Source organism: Pollicipes pollicipes, unplaced genomic scaffold (assembly GCF_011947565.3).
Source record: "Pollicipes pollicipes isolate AB1234 unplaced genomic scaffold, Ppol_2.1 Scaffold_3087;HRSCAF=3621_pilon_pilon_pilon, whole genome shotgun sequence".
NCBI classification, from domain to species: Eukaryota; Metazoa; Arthropoda; class Thecostraca; order Pollicipedomorpha; family Pollicipedidae; genus Pollicipes; species Pollicipes pollicipes.
In genome coordinates, this window is record NW_023596225.1 from 10,939,013 (window position 1) to 10,951,453 (window position 12,441).

General features: G+C 46.4%; 1 protein-coding gene across 1 annotated transcript in view; it reads left to right on the forward strand.

Annotated features, from left to right (window-relative positions):
• Nucleotides 1-12,441, forward strand: part of LOC119089367 (putative G-protein coupled receptor CG31760) — a 98,028-nt gene that overhangs the window by 26,069 nt on the left and 59,518 nt on the right. Inside the window, exon 2 of the mRNA XM_037212038.1 lies at nt 6,563-6,703. Within this exon, the coding sequence (XP_037067933.1) occupies nt 6,563-6,703 (141 nt within the window). The remainder of the gene's footprint in view (nt 1-6,562; nt 6,704-12,441) is intronic.

Here is a 12,441-nt window from a genome sequence, read left to right on the forward strand (position 1 = left end):
TTACCTGAGACGTGCTCTGAGGATTAACGGCTATAACATTGTGACCACTTACCTGAGACGAGTTCTGAGGATTAACGGCTATAGCATTATGGCCACTTACCTAAGACGTGTTCTGAGGATTAACGGCTATAGCATTGTGGCCACTTACATGAGACGTGTTCTGAGAATTAACGGCCATAGCATTGTGGCCACTTACCTAAGACGTGTTCTGAGGATTAACGGCTATGGCACTGTGGCCACTTACCTGAGACGTGTTCTGAGGATTAACGGCTATGGCATTGTGACCACTTACCTAAGACGTGTTCTGAGGATTAACGGCTATAACATTGTGACCACTTACCTGAGACGTGTTCTGAGGATTAACGGCTATGGCATTGTGGCCACTTACCTGAGACGTGTTCTGAGGATTAACGGCTGTAGCATTGTGGCCACTTACCTGAGACGAGTTCTGAGGATTAACGGCTATAGCATTGTGACCACTTACCTAAGACGTGTTCTGAGGATTAACGGCTATAGCACTGTGGCCGCTTACCTGAGACGTGTTCTGAGGATTAACGGCTATGGCACTGTGGCCATTTACCTGAGACGTGTTCTGAGGATTAACGGCTATGGCATTGTGGCCACTTACCTGAGACGAGTCCTGAGGATTAACGGCTATAGCATTGTGACCACTTACCTAAGACGTGTTCTGCCTGAACTGTCTCACTTTCGTTGACTTAGCGCATGATTTAGTGTCATTTATTGCACCATCCATCCTCTTGGGAATTTGTCTCGAAACGTGAAGCGAGGAGGCCATACGGTTGACCAACGAATGCATGACACATGGCGCGGGGCATGTAGTGGGGGTAAGATAACTTGGCATGTATTCGGCTGGTTTGAATGAAATGAAGGGGCACCTTGAGTGTTGCCTTTGTGAACCAAGCTGGTTTTTTTTAGTGGTGACCATAGTTCAAATGTTGGGAAAGTGGACCCCTTCCCATGATTTGTTGGTGAAGGTACCTACTTTCTGACAGAGTTCAGAATGCGACCATTATGCTCGGCTGCAGCTTTGCAGTGATTAAAACCTTTTCTGGAAACATGAAAATGTGTCGCATGCAGCTAATACGCTGCGCTATTTCTAGCTACCATGCCTTCCACCCGTTTTTGTTCATTGGAGAGCCGCTCGCACTGGTAATCTTACCGCATAGACGCTGAGGCATGAGCAGCCACAAGTCATATATGATCTGGTAAGCCAACATGATCTGGCCAGCAGCTGATCAAACATACGCCGGGCTGAAACAGCGCTCTGCATCGGTCAGTCTACGTGCCGTTCATGTGCAGTGCACTAGATCGGTCACTGTACGTGCCGTTCATGTGCAGTGCACTAGATCGGTCTCTGCACGTGCCGTTCATGTGCAGCGCACTAGATCGGTCTCTGCACGTGCCGTTCATGTGCAGCGCACTAGGTCGGTCACTGCACGTGCCGTTCATGTGCAGCGCACTAGATCGGTCACTGCACGTGCCGTTCATGTACAGTGCACTAGATCGGGCACTGTGCGTGCCGTTCATGTGACACGCACTAGATCGGTCACTGCACGTGCCGTTCATGTGTAGTGCACTAGATCGGTCATTCTACGTGCCGTTCATGTGCAGTGCACTAGATTGGTCACTCTGCGTGCCGTTCATGTGCAATCAAAAGTTACTCGATGACGGAAGGAAAAACGCACGAGCCCCTCCCTCTCTCTCTCCAAGTTTGGGAGTTCATTAAAATGCATGTGAAAAAATGTAAACCAAGGAAAATTACGATAGTTGTGCACAAATCAGTGAAATGAGAACGTGCTAATTTGTACTTACTTGTTTAAACGTGCTTGTTTTCGCTGACGCATGTGACCTGTCAAGATCGTTGTTTGTGCCAATTTTGAGCTGTGCTCCCTCCTCCTTACGTGAAATTATACGTACGCGCCTAAGGACAGAGAGTTTTGCTTTTCCCACATTCGTACTGTACAGCTGTGCAACAGCCCGAATGCTTTAACGCATTTTTACATTCGTACAAAAAACAACATGAAATTCGTGCTGAACCGTAGCGTAATAAATAGCGTCTTTCGATGCGATGAGCGATGTCAGGACCGGTTTTATCGCACTCTGGTTGAGCGTCATAAACTACCCTTCGAGAGCAGCTTGGAGCACCCCGAGCAGCCTACAGAATGAACATGATCAGTCAACGATATTGTCGGCCACGGCCTGCGTTGGTGCCCATTAGCGACCTCGGCGACTCAAAGGTATTGGGTTGCGCCGAGGGGTTTCCCTCTTGCTGAGCGCAGGCGCCCTCCAGTTGGCTGTTCTCCCACGCAAGTATTATGCTGCTCAGCGGACTAAGTCCTCATCGAACGACCGCTCTCTGCGGCGTGAGACGAGGCAGCTTGTAACGCGACTGGTGGCCAAGCTCTTCGCGAGATGATGCAATTATTAGTGGATACCGCTGCAAGTTGGAGTAAATTGAGCTCGGCAAACGGCATGGCAATAACTTCAGGACAAGCTGGCCCACCCAACCAAGGCAGTAGTGTTTGGTGTTAATTCACATCCATCGCATAGACTGTATACGATGTCCGGTGCTTCATCCTCCTCCCAGGAGATGTCGCACTCCTCCAGGAATCAGAAACTAAGCGCCCATTAACCAGATAACTTGTGCAATGGCCTGGGATTCTTCGGCACCTCAGATGAGCATGAATAATGTATTCATCTGCCGCTCGGTTTTTGTCCTTGGGATCAAAGGTTAACTTGGAAACGGGGACGGGGAGGGGGATGGGAATTATCGACGCCATCAGCACTGAGCGTTACCGTTCTAATGAATCTCGAATTCACGATCTAGCCGTTGTATCTATTTCCTCGAATGCAACTGTCAGGGCTGTCATCCGTTCCGTGATTACAGTTGTCATCAGTGCTTCGTTGCTTTCGGGAATATGTGCGCGATATCTGGAGAAATATACTTTTTCCTCGGCAGCAAGGGCATTATTTTTATTAGCAGCGAGGAAAGTCCTGCGATCATGTCCGCTAAAGACCTCCCCTGCCTTCGGCAGCACAAGAAGCGAAGGGGACATTAATGTGGTCTATTTTTCCAAAATTAACACATTGTGTGGCGATGAAGCGTCAAAGAAAACTTTCTGGATCTTTTAGGGCGTGTTACTGTCTGCCAGTGTGGCATAATTCACTGTTACGTTAACTTTTGCAGTGGACCCAACGTGGTGCCAGCTGTTAATACTGTAATCTGTCGGACAGCGAATCTCATTTCCTTGCACACATCCGGTGATATACGCCAGTGCATGCTGCTTTCACGTTTGAAGGAAGGAGTGGTGCTTTCTCTGCCCTGCCCCGCTTGCGCATAAGCATTTATTCACGTTGCATTGCCTTTTTACTACATGCCCATTTTTCAGAAGCTATTAAATCATCTGAGCATGGTCTCATAATATGCCCCATATTACAGACTATTTACCGTCCGCTACCACGACTTTACGTATAGGCTGAAACACCTATAATATCATACGAGGCATGCTTCTTATTGTGACTTATGACCGAAGGCACCGGACTAGACAATGTGCAAAAATCCAACAAGACACCGACACCTATCGCTTGCGGAGATAGCGATGCAGCACAATATACTATCTTTCAGCGCTCGGTATCTACTGTCAGAAGGAGCCGCGTCCAGCGTGACGACTTTATCACCGTGTACATTATATCGTAGGCAATATTGCCAGAAGCAGCAGTAATAAACAACAAGGCTTTGCCTTCACTACACGGGCATGCTTTGACCAGTGATTCTCTTCTAGCATGAGAGGAGAGACCGAGGCTTGAGTGCCACTGGAATGTTGCAGGTATCGTGAGCACTGGGACTTTAACTGCCCTATAAGTGCCGTCTAAGGCACAGGAGGGAATCCGAGCCTCAAGGTCGTGACATGTAGGTGGTGTGGCGGGATGCTTGCTCTAATGAAAACCGAAGGGAGATTCCTGATCCACGCATCTCCACGATGTTCGTTAAAAATTTATCGAACGGCTCGCCTGCTCCAATATAAAGTCCCGGCCCTCTGGATAAAGCGCGCAGTCAATCCTGCCTGCGATGTTCTCTGTGTAGCACTTACTGTGAAGCCCAGCATGGCGTGTGGTGCAGCGTCTACCTTCACCTGGACAGCAAGCTTCCGACAATGAACATCGACGCCAGCGTCCACCACCCTGGAAGTTGTCTTCTCCAAAACAACTACACGAAAACATGCCATCATGTAATTACAACAAGGTTTAGCCAGTAAAAAAGCGTGCATATCTCCGCGGGCGTGTGGCTCAGAAGCTACAGGGTTTTGGTTCTGAAAAGGACAGGGCTGTTTAATGCATCGAATGAGATTCAAAATGAGTATTTCAATTCAAATCCACGTACAAATGTAGAACAGTCCTTTCAATAGTGCAATTATGTAGTCTAGGGCAGTCCTTTGCACCAAAAAGTATACTTATAGTCACAAGCTAGCTTATTTCGTCATATCTAATGAATGTCTCGATACATTTAACTGTGGAACACCCCTCTTTCACCTTTGTGGTAGGTACTTACCGATTTGACTGCAAAGGGAAGTGTTCCACATTGGAAGTTATTGACGCAGGTGGCATCATGCAAAATCGCGTTGTTGAAGAGAAAGTTTCGCATTTCAAGACATCAAATAGAGTGTTCCACATTTATGTGAGGTTTTAAACTGCAACTGCCATCTTGAAGACCGTTTGGTGTTTTTCACAATCATGTCCTTCTTAAGACCAAAGTCCCTGTAGATTTCAGCTAGGCGCCCTCCGAAATGGGGAAAGGTTTATCGGGGAGAGTATTTCAAAGTCACCTTGACATCCATGACGTCATAATAACGTCATTTAAATCATGCCATTCTATAAGCCATACGGCGGTCAGCGCCAAGAAAAATACAACTGTCGAAACGTTCATATCTAGCGCACGTCAGAGCCATTTTCAGATATAACGGCCGTTAATTGGCTCTCAATATATGTGGTGCAAGGTAAGATGACATAAGCAAACTATGGCGCCTTGAGAGCCATTTTTACTCAACAGATAATTGTGTTGTCTAGGACAGTCTCTTCCACCTTAAAAGTATGCCAATGGCTAGAAGTGAGCTTGTTTCATCATATCTCATGCTTGTTTCAATATCTTCAAATGCGAAGCATCCCCTTTACAGGAAACATCAGATATGATGAAACAAGCTCACTTAGAACTATTGATGTACTTTTAGGTGGAAAAAGGCTCTAGACAATGCAATTTCTTTGTTTAGGAAATATGCTTTTCGACATGGCATTGTTTGATTACGTCGTCGCACCTTGCACAACATTTTTTGAGAACCCATTGACGGCTGTTTTGTTCGGAAACTCAGCTCACAAATGCCGGATATGAGCGAATCTACCATTATATTTTTATTATCCTTGATCGCCGCGTGGCTTATGAAATGACAGGATTTGAATGCCCTTATTATAAAGTCATGAATCCCAAGGTGACCTTGAAATGTTCTCCCCGAAATAGTCTCACCATGTTCGTGGGCCTGTAACTCGGAAACTAGCCGAGTTAAAGTTTAAAATGAGCAGGCCTGTGAATCAAATGATCTTCAAAATGGCTATTTTAGTTTAAATCCCATGTAAATGTGAAACACTCCCGTTAAGGCTTCACTTGAGCCATCCATTGGTGAGAAAAAAAGTTTCCAAGCAGTCCTGACGGCCTCCGGTCATCGCACATGGAACTAGCTCTACCCCTTTGTCAAGCTGGTATCGTTGGTTTACAGGGGGATTGCCATGTGTCCTTCACACCGCAGGGTGATATGAGGTTTCACCGCCTCCGTGTGACGTCAACACCTGTCCCAAAGCCAACGTGACTCTTCGTGTGACGTCACGCGAAGATTCCGCAAACAGTGCCGGCGCCGTGTCGGACCACACCGACATGTCGCGATGCCACAGCGTGATCACACGTCGGCGTCGCGTGATCGCATCGTCATCGCCCCCCCCCCCCGCCATGGCCATCTCGTCATCGCGTCACCACGTCATCGGACCATCCATCACGTCACCGTGCCATGACGTCATCGCGTCATCGTCATTGCGTCATTGTCATGTCAAAGTGCCATCGTTCCATCGAGTCATTACGCCATAGCGTTATCGCCGCCGCGCCATCGTAATTATGCCCACCAGCCGAGTTGTTTGCATTGACCTCACTCAGGAGCCGTCCGTACATGATGTCACAGCTGTTTCCTGCAGTGACGTCACAATGCTCCCAACGGTGACGCCACTGCTGTGCTCGGCAGGGTGTGCCAGGCCTGTGTATATGGTGGTCATACACAAGACACATTGTGTCTTCGCATCATCATGGCGTCGTTTGCCGCCGCCTGGATCAGGCGCGGGCACGGCCCGTGTGTGACGTTGCAGCTGCGCTCGGCGCGGTGATGTGTGTGTGTGTGTGTGTGTGTGTGTGTGTGTGTGTGTGTGTGTGTGTGTGTGTGTGTGTGTGTGTGTGTGTGTGTGTGTGTGTGTGTTTGTGCGTGTGTGACGTCACTCTCGCTTCCTGCAGTGCGTGTCGGTGCCTGGCCTGGGTTTCCGGCGCGGCAGCTACAAGTGCGCGTGTCTGGACGGCTTCTACTTCCCGGAGCCGGGCCCGCTGCGTTTCTACAACGGCTCCGTCATCGAGGACGAGTACGAAAAGAAGCTGCAGGTGGGCATGACGTCACCGGACCTGAGCTACTGTCTGACGCGGAGGGCTCGTTAGCTCGGGCGTCTCCAGCCAGCGCCAGCTCACGGCATGCGTAAATGATCGGGTTCATGCGCGGATAATCCAGCATATTTGGTGCAAGATGCAGTACTATCTATGACAATAAATATGGTTTCTTATTAATTATGTCGCTCCTCATGTACCGAGGCTGTTCTACGTCAAACTAATGGATCCCATGGCGCTGTGCCACATTGTCTCATCAACAACATGACTAACGCGATTTGTCAGAGCTTCTCTCAAGTTCTAAATCACTTTGGTCTTCCGAAAAACTGCGTTAAATCCTTAAAACGGTCCACTTTCTCCTGCCATTGAACCCTATGGGAGGATGATGATTACTGGAATGTAGCACGGCATATGCTGACCACCTAAAACATGGCAGCACTCTCGGCCAGGAGGCTATGGTGAGGTCAGCTGAAAGAAAGCAAAATTGGTCATGTTCTTGTTGTTTCAGGTATGCTCGAGATGATAATTCTAGGGAACTTATCGTGAAGGAACATTGTTGGCAAGGTCCAATATTGATAATGTGTGTAACACTCTGGGCCAGTGCCCTGACTAGCTAGGGACTGAGCTGTATTGCGCACACGTATAAATGGTGCCGATTCCGCTGCTACACACGCGCTTTATTTTTCATCGACAACAGTTATAAATGCTTGATGGGACAGTGACAAATGACACCATTCATGAACAAACCAATGGCAAAGGTAGGAAAGCTGTCTACTGGATGGTTTTAATGTTTTTTGTGTTGTTTTTTATTCCCCGTTCTCCTTTGTTTCTTATTACTCTTATGTTGGGGGATCATCCACTTATATGGACTATCAAATCTTTATTTAAACGGGATCTGACTCTCACGAACATGGTCCGCAACAGCCGCCAGCGCAAAACTAAACAATGCACATAGCTGAGCAACAGGGTCACGGCTTAAGCTATACTCGGGAATGCAAATGGTGGAAAAGGAGTCCTTTGCAAGCATACGAATAAAGGGGTAGGTATTTTATTACCAGGGGTATACACCAGCAGCAACATGAAACAGTAGCGCATGGTGTTCATCGTTTGTTTTCCCTTACGAGGCTTGCGTTCATGTAGGTAGTAAGCATGCGGCTGGCAAGGTAGTCAAAATCAGCAATTGAAAATCAATGAAATAAGACCAAATTAATTGATATTAAAACAGCTATTGCCAATTAGCCATTCACTGCAAAAACGTCAGGCTTTAGAGGGATTTTTCACGTTTGAAGATGTTGAAGTATATTAGATATGATTAGATAAGGTCACTGATAATCATTGGTATGCTTTTGAGTGGGAAAGACTGCTCTAAACAACACAATGTCTCTGTTCAATAAGTATCTCCTCAATTTGTCATCATTTGATTACGTCATCGTACCTTGCACGACAGTGATGAAGAGCCAATTGACGGCTGTTTTATCTGGAAATCGTGCTCACGAACGCCAGATATGAACGACTACACATTATAGGTGTATTTGTTTTGACCACTGCTTGCCTTATGTAATGGTAGAATTTGAAAGAGGTTATCATGGCGTCATGGATGCCTAAGTAAAGTTGAAAAAGTCTACCCGAAATGGGCCCCACATTTTCGCGGGTGTGTGGCTCAAACATTATAGCGGCTTAGGTCTTACGAAGGTCAGGACTGTGAACTAAACTTTATGATCTTCAAGACGGCTATTTCAGTTCGAAACCCCAAACAGATGTGAAATACTCACTCTAACGCGCGTTCGGGTGGGGAGGGGAGGGGTCAAATTGACCTCTCGAAGGGTTTTCCGGAATGGTTTCCGAACGGCGCGGCGTACCCGCGCCAAATTTTGCATAGCTGTAGGCAATTGAACAACGGATCGTCCGGCATGAAAAATTTGGATGCGCTTTGTAAGGTCTCTGACTTAAGGCAGGTTAAAACCAGGCCAATGGTTTCAGGGAAGGCAATTTCTAGGCAATTGTTCAATGTGATCCAACAATGGAGTGTTAAACGAAGCCATACATGTCTGAGATACGTTCGTGGGCAACACAGCAATTGAACAAACAAATTACATTGACCTAAGGTCAGGTATAAAGGTCAGACCAAGGTTAAAACCAACCTGTTTTATTACTTTAGTGCTTGCTGTATGGGGTAGCTCCTGGTGCTCATTTCGAATATATTGATAACAGGGACCACATTATACACCTTCCATAGAGTTCTTAAAGGTCACAACAGGTCATTGATCTAGAATGACCCAGGTCAACATTTTGTTTTTAGGAACAGATTGCCTAGCGTAATCTTTGTCGCTTATCCAAATGCAAAACTCAAAGCGATCTTGCATAATTCTGGTCACCATGACCTTCAAAAGGTCAAGCAAGGCCACTGACTTTCGATGAGCGTGTGATGTTTTGCTGAGAACAGTTATTTAGGTGCTAGGAGCCTTTTGGAGACCAACCTGGAATTTGGCTTTGACCTTATTTGACCCAAAGGTCATCATGACCTATGAATCTCAAACTTTGCCCTAAGTGATTTCACCCACAGGTCAACATACTCTCTGAATTTGATGTTTCTAGCTCTCTTAGTTCCTGAGATCTCAGGGGGGTCAAATTGAGTCCCCCACCCGAGCGGCGGGTACCCAACCGGCCACCCGTTCGCGTGTTAACGCTCGCTCTGATACTGGAAGTGTCGATTAACGCTCGACAACGCGTCGTGTTAACGCTCGCTCTGGAAGTGTCGATGCGACCCTTCCTTGTAGTTTTCTCAGGATGCCTGTCCTGAAAGTCGTGCAATCACGTCCAACTTTCATTAGATTACGGACCATTTAGTACACGTGCTTTGACACCAAAAGCGTGTCCCTAGCATTTCTCGTCTCGGAGCAGAGTTGGTATTTGGAGAACACTGCACGGCGATGTACGGCCCGAGCGGGCGGCGGACGACAACCGATGACTCCGTGGACCTCCCGCGGCGGGTCAGCATTGTTACATTAACGAAGTCATACACCATACAGATATACTAAAAACACATAATTAATTGCAATCAAACAAAAAAACACCTCTAGGTGTTGTGTCCCCACGAAACATTATCTGGCTTGTATTAGCATGTGAAGGTGAGAGCAAACATTTTGTGGATGTATGACACTTTATCCGGCATGATGGGGTCAATGATTGACAGAGCAGCACGAAACTAACGTTTTCAAGTTGTGAGATCTCGTTGATACCAAACCACTGGTGTTTTCGGCTAGGCTCTGTCCTTCTTAGTTTGGAACGGCAGCGGGTGGTTCGTATCGACCTCACCTATCAGACCGAGTTATGAAAAATAGCGAATCAGGGCAAGGGTTACTTAAGCTGTGAGTTGGCGACCAACAAATATCGCTACAAATGGTTGCACACAGAGCTCTGGTACGCAACTTTGTTTGCTTGAGCGCTTTTGTTTAAGGTTGAAGTGGAAAAAACGCCATCTCCTTACGAAAACTTCGAACCCCTGTGCACAGCGCCAGTGAATGGTTATGCGCTCGGCAAACGTATTTACGAGTTGCTGATGAAAGTAAAAAGTTCATTTGCATTTCATAAAAGCTGCGCGAACGGACATTTCTCCTGGGGTTTATTGGCAATAGAGAGATTAATGAAGCTGAGCGCGACTTCCTCAGGCATTGGACGCTGTTCGAAGCTGTGAATGTTTTAGACGGTAACGCGCGGAAGTGTCTTTGGTAGTTTGTGGTCATTGGTACAGCGTAATTACTTCGTTAACTATTTAAGACAAGCAGTCAGTTCCAGTGGGGAACGTCAGTTGGTTATCTGTTGGTCTCGCAAGCAAATTAACTGTCAGCACAAATGAATGGGCGAACCCTGGGTGGGCTTCCGCGATGTTGTACACACAGAAGACTTTTCAGTAATTCGTAGGCTATAATCTAGACATGTACTAAAATTGATGAGAGAGTAAAATACAAGACATTGGACGGAGTCTGACTGAATCCGTTTGTTAAAAAGTAGTCCATTATTTCGCGCGTACTTTTGTACTGCGCGGCTCTGTTGTGCATCAAATATTCTCGTCCATTGGTCTCTAATATACTTCCAGTCCAGATGTTTTAAGGGAGTGCCCCGCCTTTGGGGCATGTTTCCAAAACCAAGCTCAGCTGAAGCGTCAGGTATAGCTAGGTACACTAATAGCACTAAGTAGTGCCACGACAGCTTGATTCAGATGCAATTAAGACATATTAATTTTAGATATTCGATTAGGCATTCCACATATCTATTTTTAATACGCTTTGGGCCGCCGTCAGCTGTTACGGTCTGAGGTACCACTTTTAAGTTGCTTAAACCCTTGCATTTTGGGCCTACAGGCTTAAAAGGGGTATCTCTACTGGTATGTATGACGTCAGCATATACGCATGTTTATGACTGGCACAGCCGGCAGCAAAGGCCGTTTATCGAAAGGGGCATTGTAAAAGTTTGAAACAGTGCGTCGTTATAGGACCGTGTGATACGTCTACTTCCCAAGTCGAATTCCGCTGCGAAAAGAATCGCTATGCTAAGACACATAACTTAGAAATCAAAGCTATATTATGACGTTTCGTTGGACTCGCTTGAAAATGACCTCATATTTGGGTATCTTTTTTCCTACATAGAATGTTTCTTGCTTCCGTTGCATATATTGCAAATGACCTTTGATCATGTAGGGCTTTGTAAGCATTGCAGAGCACACGCGTGTGTGAAAAACACATCAGATATACAGAATCACTTTCGTAATTGATGAGCAGGGTATCCAGCGAGATTAAACCGTTAGACAGCCTTGTATTGAACCAACCGTAGCGGCTGCTCCATATTAAAATTCCGAGCTATTCAGAAGGATTCCAAGAAAATGGCATTACTGATCAAATGGGGCGCGGCTGATCCAACAGTAACCGAAAAGTACAAAAAGGCGGCCTACTCCCTTTAATACGCCAATAACAGGGCTTTCACTCAGCATCGGCCGCCTGGCGGACGGTGCCAGTGCTCCTGTTATCTCGGGATCTACGGGATGGAAACATTGAACAGATAGTCGGTTGCCCTGATCGCTATCATTCTTGAACATTAATTTGTCTTTCGTCATGCTGCTGATAACCTCAAATGTTCCCAAAAAATAAATCATACACCCTCGAGATCATTTGACATCTCCGAAATCCAGGGTCATTGCAAATTGTCGTATGCATATAAAACTAGCACAAAAACGGCCATTTTCTTTAGCGTCGGAGACATGTTATAGCACAAACAGAGGTCGGGTTTAAATAATGCGAGATTATTGGTGTGCTCTTTTTGTTACGGGTTGTTTTATCCGTCGTGAACTGGTCGCTGCTTATTTTGGGGGGAAATGTGTTAGGTGTGCTGACCCAGTCAGAGATCGAGACAAAAAAGCGGGTTGTCGTTATAAGTTGACATGCCTGATGCATGTGGGTCTGCTGACCCAGTCAGAGTGAGCAGAAAAAAAATTATTTCGGGTTTCCGTTATGAGTTGACCTGCCTGGTGTATGATGAGATCAGATAGTAATTTACAACGCGTGTTTTTGTTGTTCATTGGTGTTTTCGGGCGCGTCGACTGCAATGGTCATTTGCGCCCATTACAACGTGTGTTTGCTGGTTATTGGTACGAAGTTGAACAAAGTGCTGCATTACGTCAAAATTGTCCAACTTAAGGAAGGTGGTTTAAGACTACTGCCTCTAGAAGCTGCAACAGATATACA